Source organism: Seriola aureovittata, chromosome 12 (genome assembly GCF_021018895.1).
Source record: "Seriola aureovittata isolate HTS-2021-v1 ecotype China chromosome 12, ASM2101889v1, whole genome shotgun sequence".
Lineage (NCBI taxonomy): Eukaryota > Metazoa > Chordata > Actinopteri > Carangiformes > Carangidae > Seriola > Seriola aureovittata.
Window position 1 is genome coordinate 7211152 of NC_079375.1, and position 21883 is coordinate 7233034.

At 39.9% G+C, this 21883-nt stretch overlaps 2 protein-coding genes across 2 annotated transcripts in view; one reads left to right on the forward strand and one right to left on the reverse strand.

The window, feature by feature from the left end:
* st6galnac5a (ST6 (alpha-N-acetyl-neuraminyl-2,3-beta-galactosyl-1,3)-N-acetylgalactosaminide alpha-2,6-sialyltransferase 5a) overlaps positions 1-15935 on the forward strand; it is a 51456-nt gene extending 35521 nt beyond the window's left edge. The window contains exons 4-5 of the mRNA XM_056391296.1: positions 7230-7337; positions 13240-15935. Coding sequence (XP_056247271.1) covers positions 7230-7337; positions 13240-13498 — 367 coding nt within the window. The 3' untranslated portion in view covers positions 13499-15935. The remainder of the gene's footprint in view (positions 1-7229; positions 7338-13239) is intronic.
* A 1654-nt stretch (positions 15936-17589) lies between these two features.
* pigk (phosphatidylinositol glycan anchor biosynthesis, class K) overlaps positions 17590-21883 on the reverse strand; it is a 29109-nt gene continuing 24815 nt past the window's right edge. The window contains exon 11 of the mRNA XM_056391294.1: positions 17590-20261. Coding sequence (XP_056247269.1) covers positions 20145-20261 — 117 coding nt within the window. The 3' untranslated portion in view covers positions 17590-20144. The remainder of the gene's footprint in view (positions 20262-21883) is intronic.

The window sequence follows — 21883 nt, forward strand, 5'->3', positions numbered from 1 at the left end:
CAACAGCTGCTGCAGAAAACAGGAGCCGTCCAGGCTGAAAGGGATCTGGAGTGACCAGAACAAGATCTCTTAGACAACTGGAACCACATGTCACCAATACCACCAAAGGTGTCATATGTCCCATCCTGTCAGGTGCAAAGGTAACAGGAAAGTGAGGGAGGAGTCTAACAAAAAGTGTGTTTACATCCATTTCTTTTAGTAGCATTTCATATTTGTGCATTAAAAAAATTTTGTGAAAATTTGAAGGAAAGAAAAATTGGTTGAGGTGGAAAAGTTGTGTAAATAAATAAATAAAAACAAAAAAAGTAGTTAATAAATCATGATGTACATGAAGCATGTGACTTAGCCTATTTGTCACTCAAACTTCCACTGAAGTGGTTTGCAACAGCCAATCAAACACAAGGATTTAACCTACTGCTTCTCCACTTTTTATTTCCTCTTTTTTGCTTTTTTTAGTGATAAAATGTAAACGCTAAGGTCAGTTATTTTCATTTCTTAAGTTTGCATAATAAATCTGTAGTATCTGATTAATGGTATGAAATGAACAAGTAGCCCTACAACCACAAAATGAAAACTAAACTGAAGCAGGAGAAAAAGTCTACTGCCGGTGGACAGGAAACATAAGAGAGGACATATAATAAGAGGACTCTGGTAGAAGAAATATGCATGAAAAGAGATTGCAAACAAGGGTAAAGGCAGCTTTACTCTTGACATTTTCAACCCTGAGGAATGGAACAAGAAAAAGAAAACTGATGCAACAGGAGCGGGAGCTGTGATCAGACCAAAAGCACCATGGTAGTCAAGCAGATACAGATGGCCTTCGGAAAAAAACTGCTTAAAGTGGCTAAAATTAGAAATCAATTTAAAACAACTAAATAAACACTGAACAACTTTACTCACTGCTGAACATGTCTGGTATAAACCTAACACTGTGTCTACCTGCTGTTGTTTCAAGAGCAGGAGGCAAAGAAAAAAAATAAACTACAACTCAACTCGACAAAAAATCAACATTTTCTACACTAATATGCATCAGCGTCATGTCGTGAAAAGATTACACTGATAATGATGTTCAACAGATGTTTCAGCTTTAACTAATCATCAATCAACTCATCACACCTTCATGTGACCTTTATTTCTCAGCAGTTACATAACTACTGTTACAATAAGCTCAATGACAACACACCTGCTCTTTAGCAATCACAACAATGCAACAACAAAAACCCAAACAGCAGCACGATCCTCTTCCTTTAATTTGCTCCTGTTTTTTTAATTAGAGCTATATGTTTTAATTATATTAACATGTCTTCATCTCTCTCCGCCTTCAGGATTAGATGATGTTTTGTTTATTTCAAACCAACATGACTGAGTAGTTTTCTTGTTTCAGATGCCATTATTGTGAAACCAGTAATCTCTTTTATTAAATATGATCACTGTTTGAAAATAATCTCACTTTTTGACAGAAATAAGATTTTAAGGCTCAAGGATAAACACAAAGTTAAACTATTCATTAAATGGGTGCTTTTGCTAGATTTAAAGAACAAACTGTGTAAACATGAGGAAATAACACTGTTCCTCTTGACAGGGATAAATCTGTCTTCCTACTCACAGCATCCTTGCAGTCCTTTTAAAAGACAGCCATTGAAGCTAAGAGCTTGACATTTCACACCACATTATTCATCAGCATGTTCATAAACAAGGAAATGAGGAAGACTTCTTAAGTGAGATTAGCTGCATGCATCCTGACTAAGACCTCCACGCATCCACCGCCAAGTGCTTGATGACAAAATGTTGTGCTTTGAACTTTGAAAGTTTTCTAATTTGCAGAAGGTGTGTGTGTGTGTGTGTGTGTGTGTGTGTGTGTGTGTGTGTGAGTCACAGGGCTGTTGTCATATTAAAGCCCAGTGGCTGTGTTTGCATATCACAACAAATCAACATGTTCCAGACAACCTGGCTCCTGTCTTAAAAGAAAATGAGAAATCTGTGCTTCAGCTGCGATAGCATCACTTTGGTTTGACACTGTTGTTTGTTGCATGAACAGCCTCTAATAAAGATGAAAGTCGTACAAAAGTGCATTGTCACTATTCATCTCGCTGTCACTCAGCCAGTGTGGAGCAACTGATGCGGGAGGTATAAGGAAACACAGTAAAACAGCAGGAAGTGACCATTTTCTCCAGCAAACACAATGTTGTTGTATTAAAGGTCAGATTGTGGAGGAATAACAGAGGGGGTGGAGGGGGAGAGTTGTTGCGTAGTTCCTGAAAGAGATCAAAATTAAGGCTGTCTCTGCAATCACTCCTTCTTTAATATCGAATATATAGTGCACTATATTTACCATCTGCCATTTTATTTAAGTTTCCAAATTCAAGCATGACATTTATGCTCTTTATAATGCCCTCAGAAACTCCCACAACGGAAGACAAGTCAGCGGCATGCACACGACTTTCCCCTAACAGTCTCACATTTTTGCATTTTATAGATGTAAAAATTACAGTTGTTCAACTCTAAATAATGATGCAAATTGACAATGATTCAAGTGTTTGAAATGTCAATTTACTGCTCATGATAAAGTATTAACTGTCTATCACAGTATATAAGATGAAGGGAGGAAGTAAACAAGTGAGTGATTTTGTCTGTAGCTACACCAACAACACGGTAGATTGCTAACATGCTAACACTGGCATGCTAGCAAGCTGGAGCCATGTTAAGAGGCATGTTAGCAACTATTGTGTTTTAGAGAGGTTAAGCTTCGAACGCAGAAAGAACAGGGAATTTTTTTTTTTTTTTTACTTTTCAACCTTTTCACTTTGTGTTCAGTTTGTCTGCTTCCTGCTGACATCTTAAACATTTTTCTTTTTACTATTTCAGTGTAAATAACAGGAATTTATGCTCATATGCTAACAACATGTTAGCTAAAATTAATTTATGGACAATGAATTTAACTATATTTTCCAAAAGTCTGTTAAGATAAAAAAAAAAAACATCTAGACCAGATTTACTGAAAGTCTTTCATTTAGGACCATATTCATTCATTTATTTAATATCCTGAGATTTCCCAGATATTCACTTTAGATCAAAGGGTTGGACAAACCAACATGGCACCACAGCACTAGCAAGGCTAAAAATACTCAGAGGTGTGGACACAAAGCTTTGCCAGCCCAACACAGCAGAGTATATTTTAATTACACTCAGGGGTCTTGTCTATAACACCCCCCTGAACTCCTTTCAACAAACTAGTAACATATCCTCGCCTCCCTACAGCTTTCCAGGAAGATGCATTTCTAATCCTTCATTCCCCAAACAGGGGAAATGTTCAAAATACAAATGCTAAAGAGGCTTTTTTTTCTTTTCTTTTTTTTGCCTGACGTGTATCCCCCTGCACTGTTTCTCTGTGAGAGAATAAAAGAAAGAAAGTCTGAACACCTTTTCAAACAACCAGGTAAACCCTCCACTCCACGTGTGTCACCCTCATCAACCGCAGCGGAGCAGGGTGTCGAGGTGCCTGCCTGGCTGTTTTTGTCAAGACTTTTCTTATCAGGCCCGGGCTTTGTTTCTCTAACTTACAGAGTTAAAAACCTGAGCCACTGTGGATGTTAGTGTATGTGTGTTTGTGTGTGCATGCGTGCGTGCGTGCGTGCGTGTGTGCGTGCATGCGTGCGCTTGTGTGGGAACAGACAAGAAGCAGAAACAAGCTTTCTGAAAACAGCAGGGTGAGAGTTTGATTATTTAAAAAAATATATCTTGACATGTCCTGGAAAAACCATTGCTAAGTAAATGACTAACTTTTACCCATTGAAAATGTATTTATTTAAAGTGTTTAGAGTCTAATTAAAATATAAACTACTAATTAGCCAGTGTGCATCCATGGATGGTAATGTTGGTCTGCTGCTTTAATCCAGACTCAAGTATCTCAACAGCTATTGGATGGATTATCATGAAATGTGGTGTAGATATCCATGGTGCACAGAGAATGCATCTTACGGACTTTATTAATCCTCTAACATTTCATCAAGCTCTGATATTTACATTTAACAATAAATTGAAAAAGGTACATAATTAGTCATGTACATATGATATGTTCCTGATAAAATCCCAATAGTTTTATTTTTCAACCGTTAAGAAAAAAAACATTTTCCTCTGCCCTCGTCGAAAATAATTTTCTCCCCAGCAATCTTTATTTCTTCTGCCGTCTGACAAAGTAAAGAAGTCTGACAGTCGGAAAGTTTTGTCCTTTTTGTGCTCCAACCTTTAGCGTTTTCTGATAAATTCAACAGCACTTCTCGCAATAAAACAAAGTATGTAGGTCAAACTTTAAACTCTTTGTATTGCTCTTATTGTTCTTCATACTGAAAACATCATTGAAATATTCACAGTTCGGGCTGGAAAACGTGTCTGAACCCCTCGGCTAATGACATGCACAAAAGCTAACTGAAGTCGGGAGTTATCAAACCTGGAGTCCAGTCAATGAGACAAGACTGGGGGTTTAAAACATTTTGAGTCTGCTGCTCACACGGAGCATCTGATGATGTGAAAGAGAGATCTCAGAAGACTTAGGATCAAGCATTGCTGATTTGCATAAAGATGAAAGGGTTACAGAGTGATTTCAAAGAATTTAGATATTCATCAGGCCACAGTCAGACAAACTGTCTATAAATGGGGATGATTTAGTTCTGTGGCTGCTCTCCCTAGAAGTGGACGTCCAGCTAAGATGACTTAAAAGGTTCAACGCGGAATGATCAGTAGAAGAAGCCTGGAGTAACGGCTGACGCTGGTTAACATCTCTGTTCTCAAGTCTACCATACATATGGAGTTTAGTGTCCATGGCGGGACATTAGGGAGGACGCTGCTTCTGTCCACAAAAAAAAAAAATACATCACATAAACAGCAGGAGTTTATAAAGAGCACCTTCACACTCCACAACAACACCGGGAAAATAGTTTTTCGGACTGATGAGACTGAGGCTTGGGGAAGAACATGCAGCACCACATATGGTATAAAAAAGGGCACTGCATACAAACATGAAAACATCCTGACAGTGAAGTACGGTGGAGGGAGCGTGATGATTTTCTGCCTCTGGGTCTGGATGGCTCAACATCATCAAGGGGAAAATGAATTCCCAAGTTTATCAAGTTATCTGATGTCGGGGTGGCTGTCCACCTCCTGAAGCTCAGTAGACGCTGGGCGATACAGCAGGACGATGACCTTAAATATTGAATTAAATCTTTTGGAGTCAGAGCCCAGACCTTAATCCAGTAGAGATGCTGTGGAATGAGTCAGAGAGCCACTCCTAAGAATATGTCTGAGCTGAAGTAATTCTGCAGGAAGAATGGTACAAAATTAGTGTTATTAGTGTTTGTGTGTTATTAGCTTAAGCACACATTGTGTTTGTCTACACTTAGATGAAGGTCATATTACATTTTACGACCAATTAATGCAGAAAACCAGGTCATTCCAGAGGGTTCACACACTTTTTCTTGCCACTGTAAATTAATGTGGCAGCAATTTAGTGGTGTCAGAGCACTGCAAGTGGCACTACTAGCCTACATCTTTAACTGTTGAATAAGGAAGTTAATTTAATGTAATTGCTGTGCATTAAGTAGAATTGATTTTATTTTCCTCCTTCACTGTTAATTTATTTTCTTGTCTTTCCATGTTGTGAGCAGCTTGTTGTTGGCAAATTGCAACACAACAATGGTGCTTAGAAAATTACCTTGTTGGAATAATTATATTCAATGCTGCATCCATCCACTGCGTCCATCCTATTTAATATTTACAAAGGTGCCATCTCAAAAAGCACCTGATGACTGATGCATGAATAAGTCTACTGGTCACCAGTCACAATCCCAGTCAAGCTGAGGTGCAGCTGCTGCAGGGGGAGCATGAAGAGATCCACGGCTGTGCCTGATCCAGCTGAAGGGTTCAGATATATCCCTGCTGAATTTTTCATTTTAAAAGTGTTACATCAGCTCTAATTTAAATATTTTCACACTTTGTCCGTGGAAACGAGCAGCAGTTGTGATGCTTTTTTTCACTGAAACTAATTCATAAATTGATTTGATGAATATTGATTGTTCCAAAAAGGCTTTGGACCACAGCAGCTAAACCCCCTGCTTGACAGTGCTTGGCAGTGATTATAGCTGTGGCTACAGGCCAACAAGCCAGAGATCAGCATCGTGACATTTTCTGTCACTGCTGCATTGTGAAAACAAGACTGAGAGTCCACAGCCACGCTCGCAGCTCTGTGAGGCTTAGGCATGGCAGCGCTTTGAGCTAAATGCTAATGCTAATCCTAAAACCGTGTGGGCATGTCAAGAATGTAAGGTAGTTCATTGAAAAAAAAATCCTCCAAAGGTATATATTATTATATACTGTGATCCGAATGAAAGACGCAAATGTTTAGGTGAGAATATTTCAGAATCTTCGCCACATTTTTCGGTTCACTGTCAATAGGACGTATTTCACTGTCAAAAAACCTCAGAAGAAGTTTTACTTATTTTAGTTTCATTTTGATTAAAGTTGTTTTCACTTTAAACTGAGGGTTTTCATCGCCCTTTAGAAACTGTGCAAGTTTCATGACTCTGGAGCCCATTAGATCTGCTGGAAACCAACAAGGAATTCTTAAAAAATGCATGGTAGTCAGACTGGAGTGTTTTAGTTCTTTTTTTAGTTTTTTTTCATCTGACAGGAACCCTATGAGACAGACCTGATGGGCATTTAGATTTAGAAATATTTTTCTCATGCAATGTAAATATCATTTCATGTTTCTTCCAAAACAACATATCTAAGAAAACTATGATTAGAGCTGGTTTCTAGCTAGCGCTCAATAAAAGTGTACGTTCAGCAGTTGAGGTTGTGTCATCTTAACTATCTGCACTACATGCAGACCAAGGCTACTTTCTGATTAAGGGTTTGATTATTTGACAGGGTTCATTTGTATCAGTCGATACGTAGGATGGATCTGTATTTTAATGAAGCTGTGTGGGAACATGAATGATCTCACAGTCAGGAATATCGACCTCTGGATTTAGATAAATCTTTATTCTGCCATAATACACCAACATGAGCTTTTCTGATTATCTACCCTCATTAATCACGTTCAAAAAAATCTAATATGGTGCAGTTTTCATCCTTGTGGTCTCCCACACATGAAATCCATCTAACTGTCTTTTCTCTCTCAATCTCTCCACCACCTCCTCCTCCTCCTCCTCCTCCTCCTCTCCTCTCCTCTGCAGGAGGATATCAAACTCCTGGCTGAGCACCGGCTGGTTCACTATGACCATCGCCTTGGAGCTGTGCGATAGGATCAATGTCTATGGCATGGTTGCCCCTGACTTCTGCAGGTGAGACAGTGGAGCTGAATGTAAAACATCATCATGAGCTCATCAGCAGGCGCCATCACCAGGAGTTTTTTAAAGCTGTACTGCCGCCTGATAAGAAAGATTAAAACTGTAAATATATTCAGGCAGCTGATAAATAAAATGTCAGTGTGTCTGGAGATGTTTTTGGAATGCTTAAATAAGTCAGTAAACAGTAAACAAGTCAGTAAAACATCTAGATGAGGCCAAGTGTTCAAGATGTTGAAATTTCACGCTAATTTTCGATTCTATGTGCAATGTGAGGCATGAGAGGAGGAATAAGCAGAGGTCTCACTCCGCTCCCTTTTTTTTGGCTACCACAAACATCAGTACACAGTGGGCCAGAGTGTGTTAACAATGCAAAAGTGGGGAAATATGGCTTTATCCTGCAGATGTTGGTTTGAATATTAAGTAGAATACTGACAACACTACATATAAGGTTAATAGCAAGCAGCTTTGTGTATCAGTAGACAGATTTCCCTCCATCGTGTCTTTTTATGGAGCCTGGTCATCAGGGAGATTGAGCTCACCTGGGCTAATTCCCCAAGTTACTTAAGCTAGTGTCAATCAAGCAGTCTCCCTTTGTCTCCTTTTTGCTTCGTCCACCGCTTTGGTTTGGTTTTATTTGATTTTGCTGCTGTGTACAATAACCCCACATCATGTTTTTCACCTTTCATTCTGTGCCCATTCCACAGCTGTGGTATCAATAAAAACACCCAACAACTGACTGACACACAGTGGTTGAGCAGCTGCTGAGGGCTGCAAAGGACAAAACAAGTTGTCTCTCCCCTGAAATTCAGGCAGAAGAAAGCTGCACTTCGTGGCTGCATTTTGAAATAAAACGGTCCTTTTTGACCCTTTTTGTCCTTTTGTTACGATATAGTCTCGATTATTCAATATGGAAATGCACACTTGACAGGATCCAGCCCATGAACTGGACGCACACTTAAGGGATAGTGCCACATGTGCAGCCCAACGTCAGGACTCTTTTTACTGGAGCGATTCCTCCATCAGAACAGTTTCTAAAAGTGTTTTTGGTCAGGTTAACACTTCCACTCTGATGCTGATTCTGATTAGAACTTAAGAGGCCGACTTTCTCCGACACCCAGCCGACTCTGTGATTGTTCATTCTTTCAGGTCAATGCACTCGATACGCACAGGATTTTTCTGTTCCTGTTCTTCTGGGTCTCAGTGCAACAGCTAACAAAAAGTGTCACCCTTTAACAGATGGACACTTGTGAAAAGATGTAGCTTTATTTACAGGCTGCTTAACTTTGCAGTAGCATTAATTATTGAGCATTAGTACATTGGCGTTTGAAAACTCATGTCAGCTTGTGACGGCAAATGACAATTTTTCATGAAACCGCCTTGTTTTTAACGGTTGTATTCCACTGATTTAGTGTTTCACATTTCATTTATGTGTAAAATTGGTGGAGTGGCTCATTAAGTTTTGACATTGCAGTTTTGAGTTAATTAAATAGGGTGATTTTGGCCGAAGCTGGGGTTTTTTTTTGCTTTTTTTTAATGCATGGAGGAGTATTTGATCCAAAAATATAATCTTAAGAAAAAGTGAATGGCAATTTAGAGATACAAGGTTTTCAGTGTCTAGAGATGAAAAACAAAAATCAGTTTCTCTATAGGTCAACATTATTAGAAGCCACTTAGTGGGTGGAGCTAAAATGAAACTTTAAATATTGACAAATTAATTGCAAAATGAATGCCTGAAATATTTTGCCACGACATCACTAAATACAAGAACGACACCAACTGTAACTATAGCGCTGAAGTAAACGCCTCTGGGCCAGCCTTTCTGTGATATCTATACACATACATACATACGTATGTAGATAGATAGATAGATAGATAGATAGATAGATAGATAGATAGATAGATAGATAGATAGATAGATAGATAGATACTTTATTTATCTGCTAGTGGAAATGCATGTATATATATATTTAGATCATTTTTTCAGAGCTTCCATAGATCCCTGAGCACACTTTCCATGTCCCTTGGCAACGCTAAGAATCGGCCTCTTGTGAGGAGGGAGCCACCATGACCACGATGCTGGTCCCGTGCAGCAGAAATGCAAAGAACCATGAGATACGTAGCCGGTTCTGCCTCCGTATTGCGCCTAGCAACCAACTCATCCTGCCTCATTAGCAGAGTTTAATGGTTTGAATTACAGCTCACATCTCCAGCACCTCAGTCAACACTTAAACTGGAGGATTTTATTGGACAAGGAACAAATCTTATTAGATTTCTCAATAAAAAAAGAACAAACTGTAAAATGTTCAGCCTTTGTTTTATCCTCATACTTAGCTCCCATTGATTCAAATTATTTTTTATTTTGGGTTTCGGCACAAATTCAATCTTGATGATAATGAAGAGGGAATGCCAGTTCATTTCTCTCAGCAGTTGCTGGCTTAAGCTGATGCTTAGTAATCCTTTTAGCTCTCGAAACAAGTGAAGTCTGTAGATCTTACTGGATGTGATCCAACTGAGAATTCAAAAACCCATCTCTCTCTCTCTCTAACATCATGTCAAATATGCTTTATTGATATGAAGGGTGATGCATCAGTGGTAACATTATCAGGGATATCTGGATGAAATTTCACTTTTGATTCCCTCCCACTCTCTTCCCTCCTTTTTATTTAGTCCACTTCCTTTTCTTTCTCTCTAATCCTCAGAGGAATAGTTTTTCATGCTGTTAAGCTGCTGCTCTGTTGCTGCTGCGTACATTTTTTTTTTTCAACTACCATAGTTTCTTTCTATTTAAAGAAAGAATTTGAAAAATGTGATTCGCATGAATGAAAAAGTGACCTCTTCCAGATTCCCAAGTCACTTTTTGTACCATAATTTTAATTTACTGTCCCGGCAGCACAAGCCTCGATTGCAATGCAGTTTTGAAAAATGCTGGAGCACAGTGGTGAGGTGCATATTTTCTCCGGCTGAAGCTTATTTTTGTGGCGTTTTTGCCTTTTTTTTTTTTTATTTCACTGTGAATACGTGCAGAGAGACTCAAGGATGTCAAGAAAAACTCCCTGTCAGGTTTTTCATGACATCGTGTTTGGTATAAACCTTAGACCGCTGAATAATTTCATCGACTGAAAGTTTCACCAAAAGTTTAACCAAAGGCAAATCTCTTGTGTGTGACATTTTGGACAAACAAAGGAAACAAAAGGAATATTCTCCCTTATCTGCCAGTGCAGACACTCAATGTTCCCAAAACTTCAAAAAACCAACATGATGATGTCTCTGGAGAAGAGAAAAAGCAGTCGGGACCAGCATTTGTAGTGTCTGCATATGAAAGACCACCACTTGTCCTGAAACAAAAATATCCCCTCTTGCTATTGAAGCATTTTGAGAGAAGCGTACATACAATATTATTCTCTTGATAGCGAGATTCATTTGTTCTTGCTACATTGAAAACTTGATGGAGTCTGAAATACGTGCAATCCAAGTCCTGAGGCACGTGGACTGGCCACACTCCATATGTACAGATATGGAAATGTAATACATATAATGGGTTATATGAAGATACATAACTATATACTATATATGAGGATTAGTGCAGATGAAAATGCTGTAATGCAGAGAGTGAAATGCCTCATTAATATTGCAGTGGCATCTGAGATATCACTTGACAGGCGGATTAGAGAACAGTGTGTGAACAGTGTTATCTGCTGGTATGAAAAATCTAGGAAGGAGAAAAGATTAACTGAATTAAGATTAACAAAATTCAAGGACCTACATTGTTTGAAATACTAAAGGTCTAGTTTCATCACCACATAATTAATTGAAAAAAAAAAAAAAAAAGGAGTTACTTCATTAAGGAAGGTGAATTATGCTCATCATCATTAGGGTTGCCTTTTACAATTTACAACACATGGCCAGAAGTATGAGACTCACCTACAGGAAATCTTAATGCTACAGCATGCAGTGACATTTTCACACAATAGTGAAACTTTGTGGCAATAATTTGGGGAAAGCCCTTTCTCAACATGACAATGTCCCAACACAAGCATCGACATATATTTGGCCACATCATAAATACTCTGCTCATATGATGCTCTGGAAAATATCTGATAAAGAGAACACAATGACTCTCCCTGACCTCGTACTAATACTCAGCAATAGATGAAATTCAATGACATGACACTTTTCAAAATGCTTTCAGTGTGTGGGGGCTAAAATCTGGAACAGCTCACCACATGATGTGAAATCCTCACAATCTATTACTTTAAAACAGGTTTAAACATGTATTTAATCTAATGGAAAGTGAGGAGCTGGGTGAATGGGTTTAGTATTTTAGTACAATTTGAATAATGCTCATTACTGTATCTGCTATAATGAAATATGCGTCAGAGCTTTGAGTCAGTGATGTTGCAGAGGCGCAGCAGTCCATTTATTATATCATTATTTGTTTTTAACCATTGCATCATTTCCTATTATCAAAAATTATGAATTAATTTAACACATTTTTCTGAATTTTGTATCCCTTTTAATTGATAGTCTTACCAATACATTAATATTGCTCTGAAAAATGCATGCTGGGTAAGTCTGGAGATGCAGAGGCATGGTCATCTCTCCCTGTAACTTTCTTGGAATTTCTGCAGCGCAGGTACTTGCCTTTTTTTACAGCCAGGTGTGCCATGATCTGCTCCGCTCGTTATGATGACATGTTTAGCTGCATAATTAATATTATGAATACTTTGAAAAGTCATGTTTTACCTTCTGCAACATGCAGACAATGGAACTTCATTGGCCACCTGAAAAGTCTCATTAATTAATGATCTCAAATTTCCACATCCTCCGCAGTCTGTTTATCTTTGCATTCAAGAGTGGTTCTCACATGGGGAACCAGCCGGTGTGAGGAGGGGCAACAAGAGAGATAAAAAAAACCAAGGTCAGAAGTGTTCCTGTTGCTTTGCGAATCCTAGCTACTCTGTCTTGAAATGACATCACATTTGTCAATCATACCTGCTTGAGAAGGTGAGTGCAGGTAAGGGAATGAATCCAGTGCGATGATTGGTCAAACTCTTCTTGTTTTGCTTTACGGCAGGCTTGACACTCATTGGTGTAGACTTCAGTACTACACAACTGTGTGACAAAATCGTACCAGCCTACTTTGATGTCAAAACACGTGCCTGCGATGCAAAATGCGTAGTTTGGCAAGCCTATGAAATTATTACATGACTACTCAATAGGCTACGGTGACCCAGACAGGTCAACACAATGCAAAAGCCACAACATGAATGCAAAAGCAACATGAATGCAAATTAAGCCACAACACGAATGCAAAAGCCACAACACAAATACAAAAGCTACAACACAAATGCAAAAGGAACAACACAAATGCAAAAGGAACAGCACAAATGCAAATTAAGCCACAACACAAATGCAAAAGCCACAGCACAAATGCAAAAGGCACAACATGAATGCAAATTAAGCCACAACGCAAATGCAAAGGCACAACATAAATGTAAATTAAGCCAAAATGGAAGTGTGTAGTTGAGAGTTCAAAGATGGGCTGCTCTGATCCCCAAGTACTCAGTAGTCGTATAATAACGTAGTGTTGACTACTGAGTACTCATGGATGGAAACATCAACATATTGACAGGTGTCGTGGCTGGTGTGATCCCATGCTAATATGGTCTTTAGTAAGAGTACTTTTCAAAACTTTATTTATTTGGCTTTTTCATTCAGTGTTAAGCTGCAGGTGACATTTAAAAGACATTAAAACTAGCTAAATTTGGCTGCATTCGCCCTGTGAAGACAAACAGCATGCAGATCAGTCCCCGTCCCTCACCACAAAATGAAAAACATTATGATGTCAGCATCTTTAAATGTTATCTCTCTCTTATCTCCCTCTCAACCACTGCAGAGAGCCTCAGCATCACTCCGTCCCCTACCACTACTACGAGCCTCGTGGTCCAGACGAGTGTGCCATGTACATTTCCCACGAGCGTGGACGGCGGGGCAGCCACCACCGCTTCATCACAGAGAAGCGGGTCTTCGCCAAATGGGCACGGACGTTTGACATCCACTTCTACCAGCCAGACTGGAGCCCCCCGCCTCTCCCAGCCAACCGGACGCTGGAGGGAACGGTCACGACGGCACCCCCGGTAACCCAGAAGACGTGACCAGTGTTGGGGTGAAGAAAATGCTGTAGAGATTCATGTCAAAAGGACTGAGGATGGGGTGCTGGACCCTTAACAGGATGGATAAAACATGAAGTAGGCATGAAAACTAATTACCACAGACGAAGACTGACTCTTGTTGATCCTGCTGGACATTTGTTAGGGACATTTCTCCAGCTCCACCACTACAACTCCAGCAGTGTGTTTTGTTTACTGCACTGAACTAGTTCAAAGTTGTACATCCTTTTATGAAAACCTTGTAAAGTGAGGTTGTACGAGAAGGCATCGTCATCACACACTCCACTCTCAATGCATGCAGTGTCTTACTGTTGATCCTCCAGTTCTTTGTGTATGTGTGTGTGTGTGCGTGTGTGTATATGCATATGTTTACCAGAGGAATCACAGGGGACACAAGTTGGGCTCTTCACAAAAGCCTCTGTTGGATGAAGGCCAAGCAGGATTCAGTGCTTACGGCCCATTGAAAGAAAAATACCATTACAATGCCCATAATCCAACAATGTAATGTTTGGGAGAGTGTGAGCTGAATAGTAATAATAGTGTAGCCTGGTTTAAATTTTGGCTATTTGACACTATGATCACTGTTCAGACGTCATATTCCTCTGTGGTTTTCGAAGATTGAGGAGTTCAGTTTTGGCGACATTCTTTAAACTCCTGTGTCATGAAACAAGGCTCAAAGTCGTATAAATAACTTCCATGACTTTCATTTACACTTCGCATCGGATATGTACATTGAAAGATCACTAAAGGGTCAGCCAAGCTAAGCTTTGCAGTGACCATTTCCTGGCTGAAGGACGAGTGCGTAACATTCACTGAGGTTCTATCTCATGCGTGTGCACCTCCTCTGGCCGCCCATACATATGTATCATAAAGGCTTCATCGGCTCCTGTCACCAGTTAATAGTGCGATTTATATAGCTACAAGCTGGATTTCCATGTAATGCACAGCCATGTCACAGAAGACAAGTGGGAGATTAAGATCGAGAGCAGGGAAGCAGCGGCTGCATCCATCCTGCTATATTCATCGGCTGCCGCCTCTGTGAGCCTGAATCACCTCACGAGAGAATTACACCGTTTGGAAGAATACCGGGTTTTCTATTTTTGTTAAACTGATAAGTATATGATCTGTCACTCTCGCCTCTCTTGATTGTGTTTTATGTGCACTCCCCTGTCATTTGATGGAGTATATCCTACATGTATACTGCCCCTTCTCTCTGTCTCTGTCTCACTCTGAGATCCTCACTTTTTCCTCCTCTCTGCTCCGTCTCCATGAATAAGAATCAGGTTTGAGTTAGAAAGTGATGAGACTTGTGGTTAGCTTAATGATACATCCTGGTTCTAAGTCCCTATTGGTCTTGCCCTCATCTCTAACGTGAGTAATGAGAGGACAGATGCTGTGGGTCAGATACATAGGTGCTCCTGACTCCCATCATGTTTCCTCTGTGATGAGGACACGATTGCTTTTCACACTTCAACAGCTGCAGGAGTGGTGCTACTGTACGTCGCCTGGTTCTGAGTGCTGCTGACTTTGTACTGTCGCAAAGACCAAGGTGTGTGTGTGTCTGTGTGTGTGTGTGTGTTTTCCAGAGATGCTGACTCATCTGCGAATGTCCGTGTGTATTTGTACTTATTAGCAAAAGTTCCTGCCTAATTAACTCTGCACTGAATCACAGAATGTTATTTAGGGTTGCAACTGCTCATTATTTTCATTCTCAATTCATCGTTTGGTCTACAGAATGTCAGAAAACAGTGAAATAAAGTCCATCACAAGTAACCAGAGACGGAAGAGACATTTTCAAATCACATTCCAAAACCCCAAAATACTCAATTAACAGTGATACAAATTTTTTTCTTGATTACTAACTAAATGGAATTGTTTGACATTTTGGGAAATAGTTATTCCCCTTCTTGCCAGGAGAATGAAATGAATACAGACGTACCTCTTTCATGTCTGAACAGTAAAAAAGTAAATCATGAAAAAAGTCAAACTTAAAAATGACAGTTGGCCATAACCCTGCGTAGGACGGCTAAATGTTTTTACACCTCAGCTAGCGTGTGAAGTGTTAATTGGTGAGACTTAAAGCTGCTGGTAGATGGATTTAGCTGCCCCTTGGACAGAGTGGGTTAGCCGTTTTTCCATTTTAACTCTTTATGCCAAGCTAAGCTAACTGGCTATTCACTTCAGCCACATTTTACTGTATAGACATGACAGTGGTGTCAATTTGAACATCCAACTCTAGCCAAGAAGGAGCATTTCCCAAAATATCATACAATTCCTTTTAGCAATTAATCATGTTTCGCTGCTAATTCATTTTCTGTTCCTCAACTAATTGATCGTGTCAGCAGTGATGTTAATCTGTTTTCTTGTCTTTTGCACATAATGGAAAATGTCATTCCACTCAATAAAATAATTTTTATCGGTTTTCTTGCGATCAGGCTGTTTCTATATTTAACAACAACAGAATGGTAAAAATGTGACACATAAAATGAGCGTATTTCCTCCTGTATTTGTAAGCAGTAGCCCCAAGAAATGGAGACGAAACATTGAGGTTTTGAGGAGGAAGGGAGGCCAGTGACTCACCTTCACCCATCACTGATGGCAGCTTTCAGTTTTACTTTTCAATCTCTCTTCTCGTCTGCTCACGACATCAGGCTGTGTTATACTGAAATAATAATGAAAGACAGGAAGCGCTACAAGGTCTTCTCATTACTCCCCAGAGCTACAAATAGATCCCTGACCACATTCGTAACAGAGCGTAGGGGCATATTTTTTGTATTTGAAACAGTACTGCCTCATCACATGAAGGCAAGGAATATAGATCAGGGTAACATTAGAGGAAGATGAAGGGAAACCAAGTATTCAACAGAGGGTCATGAACACTTCAGTTATTGGACAGCTTAGCCTTTACCAGATCAATAAATTGTACTTAATATGCATTGAGGAGAGTTCAAGGCTCTTTATACAACAACCAGCCACAACATTAGAACAGGTAATTGGTTTTAATGTTTTGGCTTATCACTGTATTTTTTGACGTGGTAAAGCCATGGAAAATAATTGAAGATACAAAATATCTCTTAAAATCACATTGCTGATGTTTCAGAATGAAAATAACTATGAACAGGGCTGAAAAATAACTGAAGGTTTCTGTCTTTATCCTCCTCTAAAAATAAGAGTTATTATAATAATACGACTGTAACCAAGTTATTTTCTCAGTTCTTTTTTTTTAATTAATCAACAAATTGTTTGGTCTGTAAACAGACTTTGTGCAGAGTTCACTAATTTGAGGATTTTTAAAGACCTTTTTAGTTCCACATAAAATACAATTTAATTAAAGAATCACTCAATATATAACAATTATTTCTAATTATATTATTAATTTAATGCAACCTGGACCCAGATAAGAGACAAAAATGAACAGATAGACAGCACAAAGAAAAAAAACAAAAAAAAAAAACAATTAAACTTCAGCCTCCTGCAGTGTAGCGTGTAGCCTCCCCCGACAAATCATCACCAACATTTACCGTCTAAGTCAGAAAATAAATAAATTTGGGTAAAACTTAACTTAATGTTTTTTCTAACTTAAAAAATGCCCCCAAATGTCCCACAGTGCAAGAGTTATGTCAGTCTAAAAACCCAAAGATATTCATTTACACTTGCATCAAACAGGAAAAAGCTGAATATTTTAAAGCTCAAAGAAGCTGGAACCAGTGAATATTACCCATGTTTGCTTAAGAAATTACTTAATACACCTGGTAATAGATGATCACACATGATACACACTAAAAATGAATGTCTTACAAACAAATTAGCACATGAATCACCAAATTGGGAATTGAGCATGAAAGTTCATTCTTCATGGAAATAGTAGTTTGAGAAGCTGATAAAAGAGATCAACTGTCACTAAAACTACCGTTTCCAGAGTCAAAACAGAACTGCAGTCTCATCAGATTTCCTATGCTTATCATACAAATGTCGTTTATATCAAGCAGCCCTTCATTTGAATTCTCTTTGCTTTCTTAGTTTACACTTGGTGTAAAATCAACTTTGCATAAATGAATGAATCTCAAACAAAGCAATCTGGACAGAGAAGAGGAAGCTGTTCATATTTATTACTGGGCTTTCTGCCCAAGCCACCTCCAGAGTGTCAGCTCTCCTCTCCTCTCCTTTATTTTTGTCCTCTTACTCAAAGTTTAAGAAAAAGCCACATGTTAAATATAAAATACAGGAAGCAAGTGCTGCTGACGGTGATTTATGCCACAGCTATTGTTGCAGATGAGAATGAAAATCTGTCACTGCTAAAATTACTATTATCATTCCGGAGATTGATTGACATTACAAAGGCTCACTGACAGTCAAGCAGTGGGAAATCCAGAGTTTCCATGGAAATTGGACAACCTGTCAGGCGCACACGCTGTCTCCAAACACCATGTGTGCGCTTGTGTGTGTTTGTGCGTAAATCATTAAATTTAGCAAGCTGCCACATGGGGCTAATGTCGACGCTCCAGTTCTAAAAAGACACACAGCATACGTGTGCGCTCACCAGCGAACAGCGACACTGCTCATCGTTTGAACAACCTGTGTGACATATTCAGATCATCCTGCCTGACGCTTCAGCCTGAAATCTCTCTTCCTCTGTGGAGATGGCTGCTCTAATATTGTCCTGTGACTGGTTTCTCTCCATCTAAGTCAGGTGTGAAGGATGACACTGATCTTTATTATCATAAAGAAACCATAGTGACAGAGGAGAAGGGAAAGTATATCACCATGCGGGAAGGTGGAGTGCATTCAATTCCATCTGGCGGTGCCAAAGTAGGAACGAGAGGCTCAGGAGGAGATCAAGTCAATTTTGAAGTGGGTTTAAAAACAAACAAATCCATCTGAGATAGGCTGGCTTTAATTTTCATTGTATCTGCTGCCAGCCTGGTTTACACACTGATTGCATATTGAGGTTTGAATGCACTGGTTGCTATGTCTTTTTGAAATGCAAGACTGGAAGGGGAAGGAAACTGCTTTTAAAAATCTCCCTGGATTGTTTGAAATGTTTCCAGTAAGAGAACAACAGAGCAGGTGTGTAAGTCAACTCAAGCGGCACCGATTTCAAGGATGTCTTTGTGGTATAAAATAAGATTAGACTATCAGCTCTGCCAGGCATACCTTCAAGGATGTAACTGTAAAAGCAGATCTCGACTTTAAACAGCATTACAGAGTAATTAAGGAAGCTCAATATCTTTCAAAAAAAGGTAGTTAAAGACAAATGTATTCCTTTTGATTCCGTGTTTAATCTTTAATCGGAGCATCAAAAATCCTACCAATTGCGGAAATAAATTGTGCTTGCAGGCTCATAAAGAAGAGCAGGAGGAATGCGATTACAAGAAGTAAGAAAACGGGACGGAAAAAGGAGAAAGAAGAAATAAGTGTTGCATAAATTATGTATAAGAAAAGGTAGATGGGGCTGACACAGCAGCTGCCTTCCGATACTTATGGTTTCATTTCTAACTCCATCTATTTTCCACTTCAGACGCGAGGGAGAGTGGCGGCGCGCACCCGATGGGTGGGCCCTCGCGCCAAGGAGCAAAGATAAACTACCAGCGGTCCCCCCCCCCCCAACAATGAGCCTAATGCAGAGTGGTTGCACATAAAGAGAAAGGCAGAGAAGAGAGAGAAAAAAAAAAAAGAAGAAGTGGAAAACACGTCCCAGCATAGACAAGATTCATCTGGGACAGCCGGCAGCTTACTAGGTTATCACTCACTTATCGCTGCTGTAGCGCGAGACGCAGAATGGCCGGGGAAATAGCTGTCCATCACCCAGAAATACAATCAGCGGAGTACAAGGCTGGGGAGCTAATGGATGTTTCCACAGGGAGGGCAATTTGGTGAATGGGAAAGTGGATGGGTCCATCATGCGAGATGGGATTATGTGCGATTGTTATCCTTCACAAGCGTGATATGACGGTCAAGGGGTGTAATGTATATGGACAGGGGAGACATTAAATAGTAATCTCTCCACGGCCCACTCACAGCCAATCAGCCTGCCCTCATCCCACATTTTCCTTTTCTGACCGAGCGGACGTTCTGAGTAGCACTTAAACAAAAACGCTGCTGCTGAAATATGCAGAGCAGCGTGCTCTTGAAAATAAATTAAATTCTTATCTGCAGACTCAATTCAGTGCATTTATAACCAAATCAACTCGATTATGCAATGGCTTGACAAAACAGAACTTTTGACACAAAAAAAAAAAAAAAAAGTTTCAGTCCTTCAAAAAGACACAGTTAAGAAAACTGTTTAAAATGGCAGTACCGCTAGTGGTATGCTCATGCAGAGGAGGGGCTTTGCATATTTGATTCACCACTTTGAAGTATTTGTCCCTTCTTCCTTGTCACAAATGAAATAATTCACCAATGTTTACATTTCACCAATGGAGAGCAGTCATCCCAAAGTAAAAGTTAAAAAAAAAAAAAAAAAGAAAACAAAAAGGCACCAACAGCATCACACAGTATCTGGACAAGCCGTTGTGGTGCCATACATCTTCTTTGTATTTTCAGGAAAATAAGCCGGTCACAAACTGCACCTTCCCTCTTCAGGTCTGCAGCTTCAAGTCATCGGGTATCCGGCAGCGTAAATGCTGAGGCCTCAGAAGATGTGTTTGAGGTGCCTTACGCCGTAGGTCTTGAAAAACACCAGGAGGATTAGAGTCCACAGGCCCAGGATGAAGCCATCAGGAGGATGCCAGTCTTTCTGCTTTGGTTTCTGAGGGGAGGGACGGGTGTGGGGGGTGGGGGGGGCAAGGTAAGGTGAGGTGAGGGTATTGGGGGATGAAAGGGGAGAGGAGCGGGGAGAGATTGCAGGTTAGTAATAGTGTGTATATTTCTCCTGTTGAAGCCACGGCTGATTGTCCTGTCATTCACACAGGCAGGCAGCCGCAGAGTCGCACATAGGCTCACTTTATCTCTACAAACACTTTATGTACACTATCTGTTGTCTCACACATACAAACACAGAGGTTCGCACAAAAAAGCGGGTGGTAAAGCTCATCAGTACACCTCCCCTGTCTTGTGTTTGTCCCATTCACTGCCACATCATCACTTTGTGTATGATTATACTTTTAAATCTCGCCCATATTAAACATGCATCTCACAAGGAGCACATTTATATGCTAATGTGGCTGCAATATTCTGCGGAGAGATGAGATTTAACCTCTAAAAAATCTTTCTAACTCCTCCGCTGGCGACAAAGCTACAGATAGGCTGTGAGGACGCACTTAAGAGATTTCTGTTATCCGTCGCTATACAAGCTGTCATTATCCAGTGGGGAAATCACCAGTCAGAAAAGGCATCCCCTAAAGCCATAACCCCAAGACTTGGCAAAGAGGATGAACACAGCACGCACTCCAAGTCTGCCTGAGTCATAAACTGTACACACAATGGTAGATCGTCACACAGTACGGGAAAAGCTGCTACACAAGTGCTTGAGAGATCTGTCTCTCTCTAGCTTGCCTCAGTGCTACTACACTACCCAGTGTACATTTTCTCCTTCTCAAGCACATCCATATTGACTTGACACACTGCAGTAGGAGCTGGAGCCAGACTGACAGACCCCGGAGGATTTGACGCAGGTGTGAAGGCCCAGTCCAGAGTCTGGCAGTCTGACTGCAGCCAAAAAACAGGATACAAAGTTACCTGCATTGCTGCATTATCTGCAACCTGCATTAATCGGTAACTGTGATACGGAAATTATCACCAAAATCTGCAGCTTTCTAGCCACTTTGTTTTTGTTTTTTCAAGTTAGTTTTAGTATTGGTGCAAAAACAAAAATAACATCACCACCATGAAAATGAAATCCAGAATACCCAGAATGCCCTTGACTCACATTAATCAGGTGGATAGAAATAAAACATAATACACATAATACTGTCATCCTAGTAAATCAGAGGTCAGGGATGTCTGAGCTTTATCTCTGAACCAGTTTTAGTTTTTCTTCCCCATACTGGCCCAAAATTAATAACTGCACCTTATGATCAGATACCCAAGTATCCCTCATTTAGTTTTAGTGTCTAACAGCATCACCGAATTCCTTAATTTCAACCTGGACCAGTATTTGACAGTTCAGCTGTGTTGCAGAACATCAACAGAAAGCTGGAAGAAAACTTCAGGATTTGGTGGCACTGTTTGGTACTATAGGTTCTACAAAATAACCAGCACGTACCTTTTTAGTGAGCCGACAGCAGTACAGATAGAGAATCCATCTAATCCTGATGACTCTTGCTATTTCATTGCTGGAACTGTCTAATTGCATTGCAATTTATACATAAATTGATCTGTACAACTTGAGCAGATGTCTAATATTTTGCTGGATTTCACTTTTTAGAAAGT